We start from the raw sequence: 25,166 nt of genomic DNA, 5'->3' as shown, positions 1-25,166 counted from the left end.
TGTAAAAATAAAAGAATGTTAGCAAACAGAATTATAGTATACTTCTATAAGCTAACCGAATTCTTCAATTACAATCAATAAGTACACGAAATTATCATCATCATCATCATCATAGTTGGTCAGACAGCCCAACGTGAGCCAATGCCTTCCTCTGAATTTTTCTCCATGACGACTTCCGCTTTATCTTTGATCTCCAATTCTTTTCATCAATTGCGAGAAAATCAGACTCCACTGAGTCAGCAAATCTCATTTGCAGCCTTCCCCGCTTCCTTTTTCCAGTGGATCTAAAAAGCAATATCTTTTTTATTGTGTTATCATCACTCATTCGAATCACATGGGCGACCCAATTCATTCTATTTATTTTTATGTATTTAATAATATCAGGTTGTTTAAAAATCTTGTACAGTTGAAAGTTAAATCTTCATCTCCAGTTATTGTTTTCATTTACACCACCAAGTATACTCCGCAAAATCTTTCTCAATGATTGTAATGATTATATGTAAAATAAATTTGGAGAAAGTATTGTAGGAAAAACTAGCTTTTAAACTCAATAAGACTGGTCTATATTTTTAAACTTTTTGTCAGACTTCATGAATCTAATAGTTTTTCACAGAATTTTTGACGCTGATTCTGAAAAGGCCATCTGTTGTTGTCAATCTCATCAAAGTTTCACAAAAAATAGTCATTTTTATATTTTAATCAATGTAATCAAGAATCAACAATCGTTTAATAACATGCACCAATTTTTATGCATGTCTAACACTAAATCGAATTAAACTAACCACAAGCAGAAAGAAGCATTTGTTTTAAAGTTGTGGGCAATTTTATGAGAGGAAAATGTTTAAGAGAAAACGATTTGAAATAATGCTTTTAAAAGAAGTTGAGTAAAATATTTCCGATGTACGTTATAATATTGAGCAGAGTAAAACTAACTGTTAGTTGCTACAATCATTTGTTTAAATATAAAAACATATCTCATAGGATGAAATTCAAAAAAATGCATATACCTTTCTAACAATAAGTGCTTTTATTTGCAATTGATTTTATTCGATTCAGCATTAAAATTACGTTAGAAACAATACTGACTTATTTCTAAAAAATTTTAAGATTTCCGAAATTCACTAATTTTTTAAGTAGTGAAGCATAAGCAGCTGCATAAAAATGCTCATAACCTTTAAACAAATTGTCATACAAACTTGATTCCCAGCAGATCACCGAAGTCAAGTATCACTGGCTGCAGTCAATGTGCGGGTGGGTAATCACTTGTATCAGTCTGCGTAAAGTGCTCGACTTCGCGTGCAGATCTTCGGGCTACTAAAGCGGGGGTGCCATCCTCTCAGCAGATTATCAAAATTGTGATGGTATGTCTTCGGATCATCCTCAGGGATGTTTACCAGACTGTCGTCAATAGCCCATTGTGCAGCTCTAGTGCGACGTAGATGAACTTACAACAACATATAAACTTGAAATCGGGCTTTATTTAATTCTGCTTATTATTCTAATAAGTAATGACTAATAATTAATGTAGGTAAATTGCGAAAAAATACCATGTTGTGATCGAACATGAGAAAGCGAACTAGTACAGTTACTAGTTTTCAATTATCAAATACAAAGCAAACTATTGTTATCAACAATTACACAAATTCAGTAGTTTATTATGTGGGATTATTTTTTCTTTTTGGTATAAATTCTGAACTATTTACCTCTTGACCTCTATCTTTTGTCTTTTCTAAGTGCCATTCTCACTCAGGTAAGTTTTTCACTGGTAAATATTTTTCACAAATCTGGCTCTCGTTAGTCTGCGAAAAAATCGCTGCAAAGAGAATGGTCCTCTAGATTCAGAGTTTGTATTATGTATGCTTTTTTAGCAGAAATAAACAACCAAAAGAGGCCTACTTAAATCCACGTTTCTATGTTTACTAACAGAATAACGTGCAAATCATGTCAGATTACAGCATTAGTAGAAAATAATTAGGAACTAATTATTTTCTACTAATGAACTTTGAGGAGCCTTTTAAATATTCTTTCCTTGAGGTGCTCTTACAAATTTCTCAGGACCCTAGATTCGAGTGTACACTACTGAAATAATTATGATTTTTCTACTTTTGGGGGAATATGACCATATCGTGATCTGCGACAGAAAAATAGCCCAAGCTTGGTAACTTATAGGCAGCGATCCGTCAGGAATTAAGAGAAAACATCACAGAAGGGTATCAATTCGAATGGCATACTCGTAGCACCCTTGGGCAAACCCCTAGATGTTTTTATTTATTTATTTTTTAAAAGAAAGAAAATTGTAAGTTTAAAATCCATTTGGTGTTTGTAGTAAGGGCAAGAGATCACGACACGGAAATATTCCCTGTAAAAAATTGTAATGAGTTCAATTACGCATCAAGAATTAACGCATGTTATTAAAGGTGTTCATGATGAGTTACGAAAATCTTATCAATTAAGTAAGTTAATGCCTTTTAATCTAACTTCATGTTTTTTCTTATGTCTGCTTTTCTATGAAATCAAAAGCTGTGTGAAGTATATAAATTCTATTAAATACTTTTAATTTTCTTTGATAGTTGGCGCAAACAAATACCGATGCAGAAATATCAACTAAGTTCTCTTACTCTAGAACAATTTCATGACATCATCGGATGCTGTATAAGTTATTAAAATTTTATGCATTATTTTTATCTGATTCTTAAACCCTACTCTCAATCTTCTTCCTGTGGAATCCTTCAGAAACTTCTCAAAGGAAGGCAATCTCATTGGCATCCCCCCGAGAGAGCATTAAATATGTCTTTAAAACTTACTCCACATACAACAACCAGACAATTTCAGTTAGTGAATTACTGGGCTGTTTTAGCTTGTACTAATATGGAAATATCAAAAATATTTCTGTACCAGTATCCAACTACATTCGCGAAAGAGATTATTTTTTAATCCAAGATAACTATTATATATATTTTTTTTAAATGTTATTGAAAATACAATAACCAGATAGTTTCATTTGGTGCAAACAAGTGTAAATACGGAAATAGCAAAAATATTTCCATATTGTTACCTACTCATGGTACATCTACAATTAACAAGGGGCCAAAAAGTTTTTCAAATTGCAAAAAATTTTTATAAAAAATATTGAGCTATTAGCCAGAAGGAGATATTTTCATTTGGTACTTGTTGCCACCAGCTATAGTTGCAAAGAGATTTTAAATTTGTAAAAAATATGCAGAATAAACTTCGAGTTATATCCTTCAAGTTAGTCCCCTTTGATATTTTTTGTAGTTTCTTGCCTTCCACTGGGTAATCGTCGGAACTTGCGATTATTTTGACCATACCAATTTTGGAAATCTTCCTAAATTCAATTTTGCGAATATTATGTATGTTTTTATACATTCATAATATATTATGTTAATATAGTATAATATTAGTAAATTATGTATTTGAGTCTTTTTCACTAATTACTATTCTTGCTTTTGTATATTAAAAGAATTTACTAGTAGTTTAGCATTATTTTTAAGAATTAATCCAAAGAAAATCACGCAGAAATAACTTAATTCATACTTTCAATTTAAATATTTATGCAGCAAACTCCACAATGCTTTCTGATTTTTTTTGTGTTTTATAAAATTTGTCATGCACGATGATTATCCTTAATATTTAAGAAATTATGTTGTAATCGGTACGCTACATCCTTTTTCTTGAACATGCGTTTTGCACTATGTATAAAATAAAAAGTTCACAGAGAAGATACTACTGCATCAGAATATTCTAATTTACCTTATATGAAACTCTTTAATAGATTGAGAAATGTACAGGTGTAAAAGATGAGTACACAAGTTTAACAGGATTCTTACCTGATAATCATGTTTCTATTATTTTGCTTTCTGATTAATATTTATTGCTAGTAATATTATAGGCCTTCTAGCTCTTAGAATTCAGTTCTATATATGTCATATTGTTGTATTTTCATGCTTTAATGTTTTAATTTGTGACATCTTCTTTAAAAAAAAATTAATTTCTTTAATTTTAATATTAAATATATTTCAGTTGGTGACTTTGATCATGTGTGGAACTGCCATCTTGCAGATGTAAACATACGTAAAGCATATGCATCAGCAATGATGAAATTAGCAACAGAAGTATGGAATGATAAAGAATCTAGAATACATTGGAGTTACAAAACTTGTATGTAAGTATAAATGAAAATTTATTCACTCACCCTTATTCTTTATTATTATTATTTAATAAATATAATAATCAGTTCTCTTATCATATTTTCTAACAGTGACAATAAATATAACTGTTATGAATGTAACATTGATTTGGATTAATGATTTTCAAAAATGTGCACTTTTTGTTTTAGATTTTAATTTTTGATTAATGACTGAGTAAAAAGTAAAAAGCTTTATTTTTGTATGACTTATTCATTGGATGATTACTGAAATATTCTTAAAATGCATCCTGCAGTGAACTGATCATTATCACACGGATCACCGAAGTCAATCTTCACTGGCTGGGGTCGGTGTGTCAGTGAGTGAGCACTTTGATCAGCCTGCAGAGGGACCAAGAATATACTGTATCACACCAAATTATACTTCTCTACCATAAAGTGCTCAACTTTGGGCTACCAAAGAAGGGAGGCTATCCCCTCCCCCGAAGATTAAAATTGTGATGGCATGTCTTCGAATCATTTTCAGGGATGTTTCATAGACCCTTCTCAAATGCCCAATGTGCGTGCATCTCTAGTGCAGTGTAAATAAACTACTACTTGTATATTTCTTGCAATAATCATTGACCATGCAGTATTATTTAAATGGTAAATCACTATATTAAAATCTGTATTATGCAGATTTTGTTACTTAAATGTAATTTTTTAAGTTTTAATTCAACCTGAATGTTTTTTAATTGTTGTAAAAATATTAAAGACATTTTTACCTATTATTGTTTTTCAATCTATTTTTTCTATAGAAAAGTATTACTGATTTAATTCTTATAATCAATTTTTCATTTTAATTTCTTATTTCATTGTCTTTTAATCTGATAAATGACTCAGGTAAATTTTTTTTTTTATCTTTATTATTTAAATCAATTAGATATTAAAGTTTCTTTTTGATGTATTATGATTTTGCTGATTAAAAAAATATGATGATATAAGATATTGCAGTTGAATTAAAACTCATCTGCATATTGTTAGTAATAATACATACATTTTAAAGCTTAAATATTCACATTATTCAGTATTTAAACTATTCACTTTTTTAATCCATTTCATTATTTTAGAGATTATTTTCTGAATGATGGTATTAAACATTCTTTACTACGAGAATTAAAAATTCAAAGAAAATGGTCTCCTTCCTTTGGAGAAGACATTGAGTGAGAATTTTTTTTTATTTATCTTATATTATATACTAAGAATATTTTTTACTTGTAACTATTTTTGAAAAATGTAAGCAAATTTAAACTTTGTGAAATTAGTGTATTTTACTAGTTTTAGCTAATTACAGTTGCTTTATTTTTATAACTCTTAGATGCAATTCAATAATTTCTTATGATTATTAATTTTGTATGCTTAGAAAAATATTCTGATAACTCCATTTTTAATCAGCTTTTCATCAAAAGTCTAGAGGCTCGGCTGCCATTTGTAGGAAAATTTACACATCCAATTCAAAATATTTTGTACTAGTTAAAAGAAACAGTATTTATTTCCATAAAATATAGATTTGGTTATGAAAATATTAATTTTTACGCTCACCTATGTACCATTACAAGTTTAATTGCATTTTATTGTAAATATTAGGAATTTTGCATTTGAAAAAGAAGTAAAACTCAAATTCACTGTTATTGATGCCATATTACTTTAAAATTTCTATAGAAAATATTTGTGCTAAAAAATAATTAATTTCTAAACAGTTGCTTGCAATGTTTTTATTTTCAACCTAAGTTTCAAATTTTAATGATTGTTTTGAAAGAATAATTAAAACTTAATTTCTAAGTTTATTTCAAATCATAATTATAAATTCAATCCACATTTAGTCTCTTGTAAAAAAAAGGAATCAATTTTTTTATCAGAGTAATTTTTTTTTAAATGATTTTAAAATGTATTCCAATTTTTATATTCAGTTTGATTTATTTATTTATTTATTTTTGTTGCTATTTTTAGAAAAAATTAAACCTTAAAAAATAGATTAATTTCACAAAATTTAGATTTTGCAGTGTTGTAGTTCCCTCATGCTGCTGAAGTTAAAGTCATGTTTTCATCAAAAACTTGATGATTGGCTATCATTTCTTGAAATAGTTACTGAGCTAATCCAAAGTAAATGGCACAATTTTAAAAACAACACTGTTTGAAAATGTTATTTCTTGAAAAGTATAAGTTTTCCCTTTCAAATTCATAAAATTTTTAAATTGTTCGTTGTAGCATTAACAGTTAAGTTACGTTTCTATCTAAACCAGGACATTAAATTTCAGTTCTAAAGATGCTAGCCAGACTGAAATTTTCGCTCACCACCATTCTACATTCATGAAAAACATAAATAATTTTTAAATTTTAACTTATGTAGTATGGAGAAATTTTTGATGACCGAATCCATAAAAGAATGAAGAACTTAAAATGTATTTATTACAATATCAATAGTAAATCAAAATAAGGATTTCATACGGTATCAAAATAAGGTTTTCATATGGTTTCATTAATCAAAAGTTTATAACTTAGCATCCTTTGCTTTAAATAGAAGAAAAATCCTGTTTCTTCATTTCAAAGCACTTCCAGGTGACACTGAATTGAGGCACGATAATCTATTTAGTCTAATTAAAAACTCAAGAAATTAGAAAATTAAGCTCACTTGCCAGCCTTACATATTTTGTTGACAATGGTGAGTTGGAGTTTCGCGCTCTGATCTAAACTTTGTTGTTTCTGCTCTTATTTTTTGAAAATTACAACTCAAATTCAGAGTTTATGAAACTAATTAAAGGAAAATCTTGTCTATATTTGTTTCCCCCCTAAAAAATTTGTGGTACAAGTTTGTGAAATTAATTTCTAAAATGTTAAGTTTGTGGGGAATTAATTACTGACTATGTCAACCTTCATCTATCAAAAGGTACCTCGTGATAGAATCTAGTTAACATGTCTTACATACTAGTGATTTGGCATTCAATATTTATAGTGGTAGTTACGCCACATTACTCCCCTTCCAGGATTTTATCTGTGATAGAATTCGATGAACGGATACCACTAGTTGATTCATGCTGTTTTATTTATTTTTGTCAATTTTGCTCATTATTTTTTCCTCCTTCATTTTTTTGTTTATTGACCAGGAGACTTTATTTACTTCACCAGAATTTTTTTTCTTTGAGCAGTATATTTTTAAGCAAATCAACTGTTTTTTATTGTGGACCATCCATCATTATTGCAAGTTCATATCACGCCCGTAGGTCACCAATGTGGGAAATTAATTACTGACTACGTCAACCTTCATCTATCAAAAGGTACCTCGTGATAGAATCTAGTTAACATGTCTTACATACTAGTGATTTGGTATTCAATATTTATAGTGGTAGTTATGCGACAAGTTGTTAAAAATTTAATCTGTTTTCATCAGAAAACTTTAATACTTACTGCCATCTGTGAAAAAAGTAACAGCTAAATCCCAAGAATAACACTTACAGAAAATATTATGCCTAAAAATATCAGTATATTATGGGTGCAAATGCAAACTAGTTATTGTTTCACCTCCTAATATTAAATTGATGTAATAGCTTTTTAAATTTTAAAAGTTTGTGAGCAAGTGTTGGTACTGAAAAAAAATTTATGTGTCTTTTTTTTTATTATTTTAAATATGTCATGTGACTGTCTGTTATTAACAGGGTAAAATATTAATTAAATTATAATATAAGTTTTTATTGCATTGAAATAATGTGCTGAAGTAAATCAAAATTTTGAACTGAAAGTATAGGTTACATATGTTAAAAAATTATCATGTTTAGTTTTTTTGTTATTTTATTGTTCAACAATCATAAAATGCTCCTCTGTACAAGTTATCTCATTTCTCTATTTATTTTAATGTAATGATTTTTTGTATTTTTCACTTATGTTATTAATTTTGTTTCTGTATGCAGTAATATCTTTATATTTTTCTGTGACTTCTCTTCTTAATAATTCAGGTATTTATGCCACTTATCTGAAGAAAAAAACAACTATAAAAATTTTGATAGGAAGCTGCAGTTGCTTGATGTTGGGAGTTGTTACAATCCATTTTCCAAATTTCCTATCTTTGAGTGCCTAGCTATTGATATAACTCCTGCAACTAAAGTAGGTTTTAACTGTATTATATATTGCCTTAGGTATTTATTGTTATACTATGTTTCTTTAAATATAAATTTTTAAGAAACTACTGTTGCTTTTTTTTTTCACTTATGGTCTGCTTTTACTATTATTTGTTTATTTACATGAAAATGAATCTTGAGTTCTTACTATTCAGAAGAAGAAAAAATTTATATATTTTATGCAAATTTTTTACTATGTGCGATGATGTAATGATCGGGGGTTTTTTTATGTACTAGGACTTAATATTAATGGAATTTGAGGACCTTACCTTAAATATGCTAATTAATAAGTGCGATTGTTAAAGTTATAAAATCAGACACCAATTTCTCTGAATAAGTATACCCTTTTTTCTAAAGGATTTAGATTTTTGACCCTCAAAATACAGAAGTTGACTCACTCTGGTAAATATAGTCTCAATAATCTGGTCAGGAGAATGGTTCAAATTTAGAACTGCTCGATGTTATCTTCAGTTTTTGCATATTTTTCTATTCGTATGGAACTACTGAAATCGGTCAAAAACTGTTTGAACAGAATTGTAAAACTATTATATCCTACGATAATTCCGTGCAAAGTGTAATTATTTATTATTGTTTATTTAAAAGAAAATTGTATTTTAGCAAATTTAATTGAGCTAAAAAATTTGAATTTTAAGATATGCAAATTTATATGCCATTTTAATCTGCATAGTTTAGTAGTTTTTAAAATCTGAAATTTAAAGCGAATCGGTCTATTAATCATTGAAAGATAGAAGTTTAGAAATACAGCTTCTTTCCAATAGGGAAATAGGTGAATACTTAATTTTACGAGAGTAAATTTTAACCGCTTTTCTGCCTATACTGGGACTATATTGCCTTTAAAGGCATGACATACAATTTATGGCCTGGTACAAAGATTTTATCCTGGATTTTATATCTATTTAAGAATTTACATCCTTAAAAGAATTATATTCATCTCAAAACTGATCTTTATTTAGAGATACTTCTTTCGTAAATCATTGCAACGACCATACACAATGGCATATCTAGGTTATGGCGAATGCCATAGGTGCATTTCAAAAAGGCGCAAAATTGATCAACATCAAGGTTTTTTTCCACTTAAGAATTTTTTTTCTGAACTTGGGGGCAGAATTTTTTTTTAAAAAAAAGAGCAACATTTAAAAGAAAGACCAGACTGCGGAGAATCCATGATCTCTGAATAAATCTTTATTTTAGTTATTTTTCCACAAGCAAAGAGACAAGATGAACAATTTGTTCCTCCACTTCACATCACATTGCAAGGTTTTAGTCATTCTAAAAAAGACAATTATCCAGGAGGGAACCCCTTCAGACAGAGGTAGCTCTTCTGTGAGTACTTCCACTGATAGTAATGACTCCCCCTGCTTCAGGGCCAGATGATAAGAAAACGGGTATTCAATGAGTCACCCTTTCTCACTGAGCTATGATTGAAAAGAAGCAACTAAGAAAGGGGTGAGGAAGGTAATGATTAATGATAAGTAGTACAAGAGTCTTACTTCTGACAGTGTAGGGAACTAATGATTATTTCTAAAGTGATGGTTAAGTAAACTTGTTTTATTCATGTTTATTTTTTCATGTTAAATTACTTTCTTTTAAAATGACATAAGCAGTTTATACCTTACAATTAAAAACGATTTCTGACTATGGTTAATAAAATAATAACTATTGACTAAAAGTTATTTTTAGACAATTTACGCAATTATAACTGACCTTAATAATTGTGTGCAAAAATTTTTCAGTTCACTTGAAAAGCCCTTCAGTTTTTTCTCAGATTGCAGCTACCCCCTATGATTTTCAATTTAGAAATCCAAATCTTTCGGGAAAAAAAGTCATTTATATTCAGATAAAATACATTTTAGTATCTGATTTCGTAGCTTAAAATATCGCCCCTGCACTTTTTAATTAGCCTGTTTGAAGTCACCCCCTTGAACCATGAAAAATGTGTCCTAGAACATGAAGATCTGATCATTAGATCAAAAGTTATCAGGGTGGTCAGTTTATTTTTTTGCACACTGAACGTCTAAAAAATTATAATTCAAATCCATTTCATTTTTTTGCTTTGTTTCTAATTTATTCCATTAAGATGCAATGAGGATTTTTCATCATTTGGTTTTATTAAGTCAATTATTTCTAGACATTTTTGAAATAAATCGTCAACTTCCTCTAATTTATTTCTCATTAAAGAATGTATTATTGTCGCTATTTAGTCTAGAGTTTTGTATGTAATTATGTGTATATTTTTTCTTATTATCTATCTTTATATAATGTTTGTAAAACTTAATTAATGTTTATAAAACTTAATTACTTAGATTTTTTTTTTTGAACAGTAAATAAACTAACCAAAATATATCATTTGATTGTAGCTATTTTGTATATAATTGTCATAACAAATCATAATTATTTACACTGTGATCTTTGATAAATTTATTATATCGCTATGATTTTATGGTTTTGATGTTAGCAAAAAGCATGACTTTTAAAAGTATCAATTTCCTTAACTTTTAATTTTAAAAATATTCGGTAATCATCCAGTTATAATATATTTAGTTCTTCTTTAACCCAGAACTATATTTGTTGTGTGTGCATATTTTTGTTACCAAATTATATTTATAAAACTTTAAAATCTAATTGTGCGTAACTAAGCAAAATGTCAGAATTTTTATTGACAACTAAAAAAACACTGTAGAATCTTCTCTACATATGATAAAAAAGACTCTTTATTTCCAACCAATTATGATTTTGAAGACACTTGAATGCATTACAATTTTAAAGCCATAATTTTATTGTTATAGTTAATTTTTTATTTATTTATTAATCTATCTTTATTTAAATACAATGCAATCTTTTGTGATATTGTCAAAAGGGTTAAATACTTTAAACAATGTTTTTATTTCTTATTATGTAAAACAAGAAAGAGAATATAAATATTTTAGGAAGGACGCCAGTATGAGATTTGTTGTAAGCACTTTCCAAAGATACACCTCTGACCATACATAATTACTTCATCAGGTTGTAGGATTTATATCAAGACAGATGAAGAATCTTAAAATGTTTTACATAATTGCTCATCTACATATGATTTTTACACCTTATATTCAAAAATATTATAAAGATTTATGATAAGTTTCTTGTTACTCATGATATAATTTTTCTTCATTTAAACAACAATTTTTTAGACATTTCTCTTTCACTCTTTGAACTCATTAAATGAGGGTTGAGAGTAAACAAATTTAACTGTATTATAATTGTTATTGATCAAATTTTTTTTATCTAATCATATTTTTATTTTTAGGATGTAGTTCAATGTGATTTCTTAAAATTAAAAGTCTTACATGAAAATGATGATGCATGCAACCATGCTGATTTAAGAATACTATATGAAAGCATCGATATTGTTGTGTTTTCTTTGGTTCTTGAATATTTGCCAGCAAGAGAACAACGTTTTAAATTTTGCTTAAAAGCTTGGGATGTGCTTCGAAAAAACGGTTTATTAATCATTATCACTCCTGATTCCAAGAGTTTGCAACATAATGCTCCAATGATGAAGAGTTGGAAAAAATGTTTAGAACATATAGGTTTCTTTCGGTTTAAATATGAAAAACTAACTCATTTACACTGTATGGCTTTTAGAAAAACAAATCGAATATTAGATTCATCCTTTTGTTTACAGTCATTATCAGAACTTATGTTTATACCTCAAGATTTTAAAAAATATGAATTATCAAAAACTTATACTGAAAGAGCTGAACATGAAAATCTTAATGTTATTCAACAGTTTTCTGTGCTTCCAAGTGACTATTCATTTGAAAATCAAGGCTGAAAGTTATCCATTAATCTCAAAATCTTTTTTTTTTCTTTTTAATCAACTAAGAAAAATTTTATGCTTTTTATCTTTCTGCCATTATATGATCCTGAGAACTAAAATCATAAAAGTGAAATTTGCAGTTTTGCGACTTTAACACAATTTGGCGCTAAACTTTTTTTTTTTTGTCTCGCTTGAAAAGATATCAAGATACTTCCAAAAAATTGCACAATCAGTTTTAAAATGCTCAAAACTCTCACAATTTGTAACATTTGCTCATATTTCTTGGATTGTAATGGAATCCTTACACTTAGAGCATAAAGGGATTATACTAATTAAAACTTCTTGGATCATAATTATGGATAAAATTTATGTAAATTTGTGAGAATCGGAAGAATTAGTAAATTTATTAGCTTGTAGGTGTTGATTACCTTATATTGAACAAGGATTTGTTGTTGGTAGGAAATAGCGCTTGAAGAAATATGTTAATGAATTTAAGTAATCATTCAAGAAAATTAGTATTATACATTTGTGTTTCCATCTCACAATAATGAAGAAAAACAAATATGTTCATGTTACTGAACCAATTTAATCAAGAATCAGATTGGATTAATAATAGAATAATATATTTTATTTTTGCATAATCAGGAGCTTCAGTGATTCGTTTCAAATATGAATATTTAAACAATAAAATCATTAATTTTGAAAATGGGCGAGAAAGCCAAAGAAAGTAATAAAGTTTCATGTATTGGCTATTAATTGCCACTGCTTTTTTCCTTACTTTTACGCACCCAAATGTGTTAGTGGGAAAGAAAGTGTGAGAATTAATAATATAGTTTAATAAATGCATAACATTTAGCAACTGTGTAATTTTTTTCGAATTCTATGCTAATGTATACAGAAAGATTTTATTCTGAACTCAACTCAAGGTTGTGAAATTAAAAGATTACCAAATATATTAAGGTTTTTTATTTATTGAGAAAATAGATTACCATGAATATTAGCTTTTAATAACTTTAGTTTTATGAAATTTAGTTTTTAAATAATAGGAATTATGCTATGCACATTTTTGTATGAAAGAAGAATGAAAAAGTTTGACGCTCTTCTTAAAGTTTTGATTGTCTATCAGTCAATTGTTTGGGCATTTTTATTTCGATGAAAACACGTAACAAAATAGCCAAGTATAGCATGCAGTACACATTTGAAAAGCTGATGATCATTAAGTGCAGGTTCTCTTGGATGATACCATATTTTATAATGGAGGAACTAAAAAATAATGTCGATGTCTAATTCAAATATATGATGAAAGATGATAATGATCATAATAAAATTTTTAATTCAGTAGCCGAGATCGAGATGCAAAATAAAAAAGAATATTTTATCTGAGTGTCACTATGTAAAAAAATTAATTTTGCTTAATAATAGGCACAGATCTTGGGATATAAATACCTCCACGACCTGCCTACATACATACATATTCTTTTTCACACCAAATTAGAGCATAGGGCTTCTATCATAGCTTTCCATCTCACTCTATTTATGGCCTGATATTTTGCCTCTCTCCATGTCTTTCCTGTTGTTATGACCTGCCTAATCATAAGGCAATTCAAAAGTGTAGTACTGGAAAGATCCATTAAAGGTGCATTATCAAAAAAACACAGCCAAAATTCACGCTAATTTAGCCAACCCCATGATGTCAAATTTTAATTTAAATAATTTGGTTGAAGATTTAAGGCTAAGGTTTATATATTTGTTAAAAATTAAAGTAAGCCTAATAACTTACATGCTGATCTTTGATGTGCTGGAAGTCTGTGTTAACGAAAATAGACACAGCTCAAGATGCATGTTTAAGAAAACAGCTCAAATTGCTTTCTTACAAAAATGGACACGGCTCAAAACACGTGTTTATGAAAATGGACACAACACAAAAAGTATGTTTACAAAAATGGATACTTCTCTAAATGCACGATTACAAAACTGCACACAGCAAAATAATTTGCCTTTCAGTTTTCACCCTTAATTTAGTTTATAAAAAGTAATGCTTACTTTTCCTTACTTATTTATAAACTGAGCATAATCTTTATGGAATAAAATACTATACAATATATTAAAGATATAATTTTTCAGGTGATGTCTTCATATTTAGAACTCAAATCAAAAAGTAAATTTTAAAACTAAATTCCTACAACCAGGGGTGATATAGGGATGTTGGGTTTATCATGTCTAAAAACTGGAAGCAGAGCATGTGATTTTTCTGAGCACGTTATAATGACATAAATTTATTACCACTATTATTCAAGCTATGTTCATTTTTGTAAACACTCATGCTGAGCTCTGTCCAGATTTTAAAACTCATTGATAAACTGTTGAAATGCTCTTTACAAAATCATGTAGATTTGCAATAAAATCGTCGCAAATTAAGTGCATCTAAGTGATTCGTTAAATGCACATTTTGAAATTCACCATACAAAATCATAGATTTAAAAATTTGAGATTTTAAAAATCAGATGAAAACTCATAGAAATAATTGTTGAAAATAAGGTCATATTGGATTTACTGTTACATTCTGGTCGAAATCACTTGGATTTGGTGTTAAATTATCGCTAATGGACTTCATAGAAAAGCGATTTAACAGATGTAGAATTTGAAACTCTCCTGACTAATTAATGTCCTATTAAAAATCAATATCTAAAATGTGGAAATCCGTAGCAATATTAACAACAACTGAAACTGCGGTTGTTAAAACCACATAAACTTATAATTAAATTATCAACAATTTAGTGCACAGAAAAGTATTTAATCAAGTGCATGATTTGAAACATGCCAGATGTATTAATATAATATTAAAAAATAGGGATTTTAAAAGCCAAATGAAAACCTGTACCAATAGTTTTTGAAATTTCAATTGATTTATAACTAAATCTTCGTTAAGCTAGTGCATAGGAAAGATATTCATCAATGTTTCATATTAATTTTGCCAGTCGAATAATTACCATATTAAAAAAGTGAAATTTTAAAATCCTTGTAAAAAAACTGTCGTAATAGCAACCATAAAAGAAAAACATGAATTGGCGCCAATCAAGTGCATCAAAAATTTATCATTCAGATTCGGAATTTGCGATCCGTTATAAGGTTGTATTAAAATTTCGAGATATGAAAAACATCTGTACCAAAAGCTAGCGGAAAAGTAATCAACCAAACGCACGAGAATTCACGGTAGTATCGTTGTGTATTGAATGTCGAGAATTGATACATAATTCAAACCTGCTATTCAAAATTCGTCTTTCATAAAAATGAATCTAAAAAGTTCAAAATTTTGAAAACAATACACAAATCTGTTGCAATAACAGCAGAAAAACGTCATTGGCATAAAAAAAAATTTCGAATTTTACAGAAAATTAATGAAGTTTGGCTTAGCTGTTATACACCAAAGAGCCATTACATTTTGACCACCCTGCTAATAATATGTAGGACCACCTTTAGCCCTCAAAACTGCTCGCACCTGCCGTGGCATTGATTCCACAAAGTGCGGATAGGTAGTCTGAGATATCTGGTACCAAGCGCTCACCAACTGGTCCTGCAATTCCCTCATATTGCAAGGGGGTAGCGTGGCAGCACAAATTTGGTTTTCTAAGTAGGACGACAAATGCTCTATTGGATTAAGGTCAGGTGAATTTGGGGGCCAAGACAAGACTTGAAAGTCACTGGAATGTTCCTCGAACCAATCCATGATGATTCGACCCTTATGACATGATGCATTATCCTGTTGGTAAACACCATTCCTCGCAGGAAAAACTGTTGCCATGAATGGATGAACCTGGTCTGCAACTATGTTCAAGTAGCTTACAGGCGTCGGGGATCGTTCTATGAGGATTATGGGTCCTAATGTGCCCCATGAAAACATTGTTCCTGGTCGAGAAACCATGAAAACCTGGGCGAGCCCATTGTTATAGATGGAGGGTGGTCATAATGTAATGGCTCTTCAATGTATATTATACAACAAAAACTTTCATATGGATCATGAGGATTTGAATATCCATTTGTTTCATATAGCAACATTGCATTACATTATATGTAAGCGTATATATGGTAGCGGTAGAATGTATTTCAAAACCGTCAAAAAGGTATCTTTTCTGTAATTTGTGTTAAATGGTGATGAAGCTCAAATTATTGCTCTTTCGAGATTTTGAAACTTTTTTCTTTGCATACAAAAAGGAATGAAATCTCTAAATCATAAATTAATTTCCATAATTTTCAGCTCTTTTTAAAATTGTGTATTTTCATGGCTGTAAAATCAGTGTTTCTGCCTTATGTTTGCGATTATTTCATAAATTTGTATACTAGTGATTTGCATAACATATTATTTATGGTACGTGATTTTTGTAAAAGTATAGCAGAAAAATCCTGTAAATTCTATAATATGTATTATATTGGACAATCTTGTAATAAATTACACTTAAGAAATAATGTACATGTCTAATATCAATAATTATAACCATATTTCTAATTTTAATGCCGAATTTTCACATTTTAATTATATTATACCTAACAATAATGACAGATATGATATGAAAAATCACTATTTTTTTTAAAATTCGAAACCCTTATAACGTTTAATTTAAATTACCTCTTCAATAATAACCCAAGCAATATACAATTTTTGAAACTTCTTTTATTCTACGGAGATGAGAATTACCCACAAGTACCGCGATTTTAAGAGTTAAAAATAGCCACAGATATTTTATTAATTCTTTGAATAACACTTTCAACTTTGATTTAAATATTAATAAACTTCAGAATTCTTTCTCTTCCTCTTATAATAAGCACTTTTCTTTCTTAGTAAATAATCTTTTTAAGAATATATTTTCTAAAATAAAATCTGATTATCAAAATAACTACCTCACAATTCCTGTTATTTCCCCCTTAGATTTAGAAATTTAATTTTGTTTGTAACTTTTGAACTTTTAATTGTAACTTTTGAAGTTTCAAACAACTTTTCAAATATCTTTCAAAATTTAACTGATTTTTATTCAAATTTTATTCATTATAACTTTAAACATATTGTCATGGGTGATATGAAAATTGTTAATAACAAAGGTATCTAATTTGTACCTTCTAAGGGAAATTTAAGCCTATTCTTAAGATTTAGCATTACTTTTGAGTTTTGTAGAGGATATTGATTCTATTATTTTTAAAACATCTAGAATTTAATCCATACGTGTATAGTTCTTTACTGATTGGAAATAGAAATTATATTTTAAATTTATACAATGTCTTTTTGACAACTCTCATCTAATTAAATTTGGTGGCTTTAAGCTTAAAAATCTAATTATTCATTTTGAATTCATTAGGAAACATTTTATTATATGTCCTATTGATGATGCTTCTGGTAACTATGCCTTATTTTGTAAACATTTTTACCTTAATTTATTGGATATGTAAACTTTGTTCTGATAACTATAGCACTATTATTAAAAGCAATTTTTGCTTTAAATAAATTTAAAAGTTACAACATTAAATTACCCTATATTACTATCTCCCCAAAGTTTCACAAGTATCTATTAAATTTAGTTTTATCACTTGCAATATTAATACATATATGAATGCACCAAGAAAATTGTTTGCGAAATATTAAATCTTTTATTTAATGATATATTTATGATTTGGGCTTTACTTTTATTATTAAAAATAATAAACCACTTATTACTTTTATTGATAATTACTCTATCACATACATTTAGTCTTATAACTTTAAAGCTCTTCTTACAAGCATACCCCTTGACAATGTTTTTCCTCCTACTTTTATGATTTTATCAGTATTTTTCATACAAATTTTGAATATTTGCAAAACATTATTTATTTCTGTACTTTTAATATTTTTATTTTTAATGGTGAAGGTGTCTTACTGGAAATTGTTGGTATACACCAAGGCGCTAATTTTTCAAGTATTCTTGTCTTACTAGCCTTTTTTTACAGTACTTTAAAAAAATGCTGTAATTTCAGTTAGGAATGGCTTCAAATTTATTAATGATTTTATTGTTTTCAATTTTATTATTACTGTTGACACTGTATAACCAAATGAATTAACTTTAGTAAAAACTAATCTTCACACTTCCTTGATTCATTTATTATATTAATCTCTTCTAAAATACAAATCGATATTTTTGATAAAAGAAATAATTTTTCTTTTCCTGTCAACAAATTAATTTACTGGAATTCTAATATTTATGTTTACAGAAATGTAGTTTCATCGCAAATTAATCACATTAAATTTATTTGTAATATTGAAGATCTTATTACAAATAATTGCAAATGTTTGCATTTTGAATAATAATATCCCTATTAGATTAGTGGGCATATACTTGTTTTAGTTAAGGATGGACTATGGTATGAAGTAATGCTTAGCTTGACGCTGTGGTTGAATCATCTAATCATTGAAGGTTCGATTGGTTTGCCTTTAAACATAATTGAGTGCCTGTTTGTATTCGTAATCACTTAGCTTGGTTTTAATATCATTCAATTTTATTTATTTCGATTTCATTTCTTTCAATTTTTTCTTCCCAACTTATAACTTTAGGTTTTCTAATGATTGGATTTGTTAACTAATTCAATACTCGAACATGCAACATTTGACATTCATCTTAAAGATTGAGTTTTTCTTCCATTGAATTTATAATGCATACTTCTATTTCGATTTTCAGTGTTTCTATATATAATCTGATATAATCTTCATCTGACTTGCTCTTGTTTATTTTTCTTCTTTTTGAGGCAGTGGAGAGCATAGGTTTCTTTGTGGTATTTTTCCACATGCCTGCTAAAACTGCTTGTGCACTAAATGCATGGTACTGTCCCCCTGAAAAAGCTGCCATGTTGTCAATGCTTTCCCTTTTTTATTTATATTTATGATTAGTGCTGTTGTCTGTGTATTCTTGTTGCATTTCAGTAGATTTTGTTTTCTCTCCCCCCCCCCTCTTTATTTTCAAGTATATTACATCTTTTTAAGTTAAATTACAATTTCTTTAAATATTTTTCTTCAATTTATAAGATAAGCTGCTTGGCTCTGTTTTATGTGTTCTGTTTCTTATAACTCAATATTGTTATTTTAATTATATACAAGGGATGCACAAAAAAATAGAAACGCTTCTATTCTAGTACATTTTTGCATATTTCTAAAGAAATACTGAAAGAATCATTTTGTAATTTCAGAAGTATTTAGATCATGAGTTTTCTCATACTTATCAATGACGTTTGAAGCTTTTTAGAGTTTTGAGGGACCGAAAATAAATTACAAATGGAAAATAGTGCTTTTGAACACTGTATGCCAAAAAATGTAGCAGTAAATTTTTAACTTGTAACAATTTCTTTGATTATTATATGTAATAACTGCACAAAATTTCGTAAGCTTAACTTAAGTATTTATGGAGATAAAAACAATTTTATAAAAAACAAATTTTTTTTGTTTTGCTTTTTTTTGCTATAACTTTAAAAACATTCATTCAAATTAAACAAAATTATTAGAGCAATTTAAAATTTGAAAACAATTCGTTGAAAACTTTTTCAATATATAAGTAATTAAATGTAGTTCTTTTATACTGCGCATGAACGGAAAAAATTAACACTTTTTTTTCATAATTTTGTTGTGAATTGTATTTGGCAACTAATGAAAAAAAACCTATTTGAATATCTTAAAAATTTAAAAAGTTTCAATTTTCTAAGTAGTTTTTGTACTTTTTAAAAGAAACTCAAAATGATGAGTGGTTTTCTACAAATATTATTTTATATCTTAAGACAGAATTAAATAACAAATGATAATACCTCCCAATAAACGTTCATGCACCGAAATATGATTGTATAAGGAAGGAAAGCCTGCAAAAGAAAAGATACTTTCATGAGGGATGATCTCCAATATTGCCAGGGTCATTTTTAATAAATCTTGCTTAATAGTACATAATAATTGTGGAAAACCCCTTATCATTTGAAGCTTTCTCTTTAAAGTACGAAAACTGCTTAGAAAATGGCTTGAAACTTTTTAAATTTTTAAGATACTCAAATCGGACTTTTTTTATTAGTTGCGTTGCCACATACAAAATTACAATTAACACTGGAAAATTAAGAAAAAACAAATTTAAATTTTCCCCAACCATTCGCAGTATAGAAGAACTGCTTTAATTGCTCATATCTTAAGCAGTTTTAAACAAATTTTCCTTACATTTTGAATCAATAATTTTGTAATTAATTTTAAATTGCTACAAAATTTTTGTTTAATTTTATTGAATGTTTTTAAAGTTATAGAGAAAAAAATAAGTTTTTATAAAAATGTCCATATCTCCCTAAATAATTAACCTAGGTTTATGAAATTTTGTGCAATTAATATTACTAAAGCAATTGTTATAAATTTTTTGCCTCAATTTTTGACATAGGGTGTTTAAAAACACTATTTTCGTTATGTAATTTATTGTCTCTCCCTCAGACCACTAAAAGCTTTAAACTTCAATGATTAGTATGAGAAATCGCATATACTAAGCATTTCTAAATTTGTTAAATGATTCTCTAAGTATTTTTTGTGAAAGATAAAAAAAAATCTGTTAGTATAGAAGTGTATCCATTATTTTGTCCAACCCTTGTGTGTTTATATATATATATGGGTGATTCTTTTTAAACATGACATTTCGGACCAAAAAATTTCTTCAAATTTAAAGTCTTCAAAATACTCTAAATTTTTTTTGTATACTTCTTTAGTTACATTTATTAATATCTTACAGACAGCAGTGAAGTTTACTGACATTTGCTCGAGAAAAAAAATAAAATAGAAATTCATCAAATCTTGAATGCCAGGAAAATGACATATTAGCTTAGAAGTTTAAAAAACAGTCATTTTAAGTTAATAGTAAGTAACTCAACTTAAGCCTTTATGTTAGATGAACCATAAATTGCTTAAATTAATTCTTTTTATCTAATGTAGAAAGAAAAAAAATAAATTTCGTTGCTGATATGTACAGAATGAAATTGTGTATAATAATCAATCATTAAATAAGTAAATAACTTTGATTACATCCAACCATATTACAATCATACATAACTTGGTATTAGGTTAATATTTGCTTTTCCTCCTTACAGTAATAGCAGTTAAAAAAATTTCTGGTAACACTTCAATGTCCTGGAATTCATAAGCCAGGATAATGACAAATTCGCCATTTTATAGCATATAACTTGGCTTTATTTAATATTTTGGACTAAGACGTTTACATTCTGCAGAAAACAACAGGATTTCTTAAAATAACTCAGATAAATCTATGTAGTTTATGTTATTAATGATTTCAAGAAGCCAGGAAAATGACAACACAAAAACCTACTCATCTTGAAAAAATTTTTGAAATAGATTTTGAACCAGAAAATTGGTTCTTAATTCATGCAACAAGACATGTTCATATAGGAGGGTATCTAATCAATCTATTAACATAAGATATAGATTGCTGGCTCTATCTATTTTGGTTATAAACCACTAAATAAAAGTAGCCAGGAAAATGACAGATTTTTTTGGGACAAGCAAATTAGTGACAGAAAAAATTATTTTAAACGAAGTTTTTGTAAATAATACCCTCTGCGTATATTCTAGAAATGCTTACACCGGTTGAGATAAAAAAAAAAATTAGATATTGAAAAATTTATGGGAAGTTTTGAAGCTAGTTATTATTGGAAACATATTGTTTGGGACATGCCAGGAAAATAACATTTTGAAGTTCAATTAAATTTTTTAATTATACAAAACAGTCAATGCTAGTGCAAAGTCATTTTAAAATGCTAACAGCAATGAAATTTATTAATTTTTTTGAAAAAAAAGTTCTTTTAGTATTATAGTATTAGATCTTGGAGCAAGGGACAGTGAATTGTCATATTTCGTGAGAATCACCCTTTTAGAGAAAGATTTAAAAACATTTTCTTAAGAGATCCTCCCTCATTTTTTCTAATAATTAGGAAAACAACTGCCTATTAAACGGAGCTCAATTTTTTTCTTCTTTAAACTTCCGTTATCATTATACATTTTAGCATCAGTTTTTTTTTTTTTTTTTTGTTTAACAACTGCCAAATATGGATTTCACAAGTGTGTTTTCTTATTGCAATATTTAACTGATAGATGAAAAAACTATTCGTTGTATTCTTAGCATTGGTTTTTTTAAAGGTGACTAAATTAAAATATGCAGTTACAATAAGTTTCAAAATTTCTCATTTGAAAAAAAAAATTAAAAAATCTTCCATGGCAATATGATTAATTTTCAAAAAAAAAAAAAAACTTATCATATTTTTAATATGGCTAAATTTAAATCGATAATGATTCATAATTTTTTTTTTCTTTTTTCAAATTTTTCTGAAGTACTATTAGGAAGACTTTTCTAGGTTTTCTAATTATTGAAGGAAATATATACTTGCGTCCTCCTCACGAACGACGCCAATGAACTTAGTTTACAGCCAGGAATTGATCAAGACAAATTCAGGCCCAAGGCTCACCAAATTTTCCGGGCTCCTTAAAAACTATTTTGCAATTAAGTAACTAAAGAGTAGTCCTGACAATAAAAAAAAATCTACTGAACTGCATAATTCAAGAGAAACATTCTAAGAAATTTTTAAAGCAGACAAATGAAGATTATTTTTCTAAGATAAAGTTTACGCATGTATACATTAAAGCAAAATATAAAACAACATAAATGTTATGTCAAAATAATAATAGTTAAGGTTAGGTGACCACAAACAATTGATATTAGTGAATTTTGATAAAAGTCACTGATTTAGCTGAATTATTTTTTATTGTAAACTGTAATTATTTTTTATTTAGTACTTAAACCAACACAAAGTTAGCCCAGCTTTTATTAGTTTTAACGATAAGTTCAGCATGTATGCTAAAATATTAAGGTTATTAATTATAATTTTTATTAAAAATTTCATTTCAGCGCATAAAAAATATTTAAAAGAGCCAAAATTATATCTACTCATAGAAAAATACATTTAAATAATAATTTATTTATAACTAACACGTTTTAAGAAATAAAAATTCATAATCAATGAAAAAGTTGTACTCAAAACATTTTTAATAGTATTCAATAGTAGATACATTTAAAAGTATTCAATACAATAGACTTTTTAAAAAGGTTTTTTATTACATTTCAGCAAATAATTTTATGAGAATTTCAAAATCCTGTTTTATAGTATTATACGATGCAACTTATAACATAAGTTTTTTCCTGTTTTAAAATTTGATCTTAAATATTATTAAATATATATAAAAGCAGAATATAAAAAAAGAAACCATGTTATGTTCTAATAAAAATACAGTCAAACCCCGCTATAGTGAACGAAATGCTAGGTCCCGTGCCTTGCTATACACGTATAATGTTATTTTTAGTGGATATAGTGAACCAAAAAAGTGAGGAAGTTGGATATAATGAACTTTTTTCTGTCAACGACTGATTCCCCCCCCCCCCATTTTCTTCGTAATTTCTACTTCAAAATAAATACATATACCGATTTTTGAAACTATCTATAGAAACTACTTTCATGTGCTCGAATGGCAGGTTAGACAGGTTTAAAAAGAGGAATAACAGAAACTCAGGAAAAATTATTTGAGAGTCGGGAAGCGTTTCCATATCTGATGTTGAGGATTGCTCATCAGCTAAAGATTACTCATTTTTATTTGTACGCAAGACGAGGAGTGATGAAAAATAACATATTTTTTGCTACTACATAATATTTTTCAGTCATTTATATGAATATAATGTAATCAAAGGGAGGAGTTTGGGAACCGTTAGTGAAATTGCCTGCGTAACGGATATAGTGAACTCCCGGTTATAGTGAACCGAAATTTTAGTCCCTTGAAGGTTCACAATAGCGGGGTTTGACTGTAGTTATAAAAACATTTGGAATCCAGAAACAAGAACTATCATGGACTTTTACTGTGTCATTAAGTGGTAATTATTCATCAGTTAAATTAACATAAAGCTTGCCCACCTTACTTTCGAATTTGATTAGTGCAATGTTTACGTGAGTTTGGTTGTATCATAACAAAAAAAAATGCTTTTTTTTAGAACTGTTTCTTTTAGTATTTAAAAAAAATAGTAACATTGAGGACCTTTTACTAATTTTTGAAACCCCTCAGAAATTGTGGGCCCTGGGCGATAATCAGGCCCTGTTGACAACACTTAACAAACATACCATAACCAACGCTTTTATTGTTTGTTGTATAGTAAAGTGTTGGTATGTTAAGTGTTAAAAAAAATCACCCAGAAAAACTTCTGCTCTAATGATCGGTTTCTCACAAACTAAATGTCAATCTTACTGGTTCAAAGGAAAATGGTGATCTCAAATATGCCACTTAATTGGTACTAACTATAGATGCGAAAGTAGACATAGAAATATCCTTTTTCTGAATAAGGATACCTTTTTTTTCGACAGATTTCGATGTTTACCCATAGAATAAGGGGGTAGTCGCAGTCTAGAACATTAAGTCCCAAAAGTTAAGTCTGGTTTAGGTTCATTTTACTTTTTGCGTATTCCACTATATTTCGGTAAGTTTTTAAGTGATTTGAAAAATGTTTGTTCACAATTATAAAATAAGTTTATTTAAAGATGACCATGTGAAAGATAAATTTTATTATTTATTTTTTTAATAATAGTTTGGAGAAAAAAATTTTTAAGTTACACAATTTTTTACACCATTTTTAATTTTAAATAACAAATTTTAGAGAAATTGATCGATTTCATACAAGCCGCATTCTGTAATATAGTCCCAGTACTACCGAGCTATTGAAAAAACAATGAGTGCCTTGCAATAAATTTCGAGAAAAATGGATTGATAACTCTTATTTTCTTTCTATTGCCAATGCTAGGAAAAAAGAATTTTTTTTTTAATTGCAGTAGATAGTTTATTATATAAAAATGCCAAATATGTAAAAAATCTCAATTTTGAAATTTATGTTGATTTTTATATTATATAGTAGAGTAGTTTAGATAGGAGAATGCGCGAATGTTTGGGTTTCGAATT

General features: G+C 28.0%; 1 protein-coding gene across 2 annotated transcripts; it reads left to right on the top strand.

The window, feature by feature from the left end:
- Positions 1-1,870: 1,870 nt before the first annotated feature.
- Samtor (S-adenosylmethionine sensor upstream of TORC1) lies at positions 1,871-16,600 on the top strand. 2 transcript variants are annotated; one of them, XM_016051662.4, is made up of 5 exons: positions 1,871-2,453; positions 4,042-4,183; positions 5,275-5,367; positions 8,155-8,302; positions 11,624-16,600. In XM_016051662.4, the coding sequence occupies exons 1-5, from the start codon at positions 2,375-2,377 to the stop codon at positions 12,149-12,151; spliced, it is 990 nt and encodes a 329-aa protein (XP_015907148.2). In that variant the 5' UTR covers positions 1,871-2,374; the 3' UTR covers positions 12,152-16,600. The 2 variants fall into 2 exon arrangements, with proteins under 2 accessions (XP_015907148.2, XP_071043465.2); XM_071187364.2 differs by lacking the exon at positions 11,624-16,600 and adding an exon at positions 11,265-11,462 and having other exon boundaries at positions 1,872-2,453.
- The last annotated feature ends 8,566 nt before the right edge of the window (positions 16,601-25,166 follow it).

Source organism: Parasteatoda tepidariorum, chromosome 11, assembly GCF_982258835.1.
Source record: "Parasteatoda tepidariorum strain Cologne lab strain chromosome 11, Ptep-v5.0, whole genome shotgun sequence".
In the NCBI taxonomy this organism is placed as follows: domain Eukaryota; kingdom Metazoa; phylum Arthropoda; class Arachnida; order Araneae; family Theridiidae; genus Parasteatoda; species Parasteatoda tepidariorum.
The sequence above is the reverse complement of the archived record's forward strand: the minus strand, read 5'-3'. Positions and strand labels throughout refer to the sequence as shown.

What these genes read in the sequence shown, in the direction of transcription:
- Samtor (XM_016051662.4), top strand. Translation starts at nt 2,375, where the DNA reads ATGAGTTCAATTACGCATCAAGAATTAACGCATGTTATTAAAGGTGTT. An exon ending in TCCTTTGGAGAAGACATTGA is followed by an intron (nt 5,368 to 8,154) that starts GTGAGAATTTTT and finishes TTAATAATTCAG; the next exon opens with GTATTTATGCCACTTATCTG. An exon ending in ATATAACTCCTGCAACTAAA is followed by an intron (nt 8,303 to 11,623) that starts GTAGGTTTTAAC and finishes TTTTATTTTTAG; the next exon opens with GATGTAGTTCAATGTGATTT.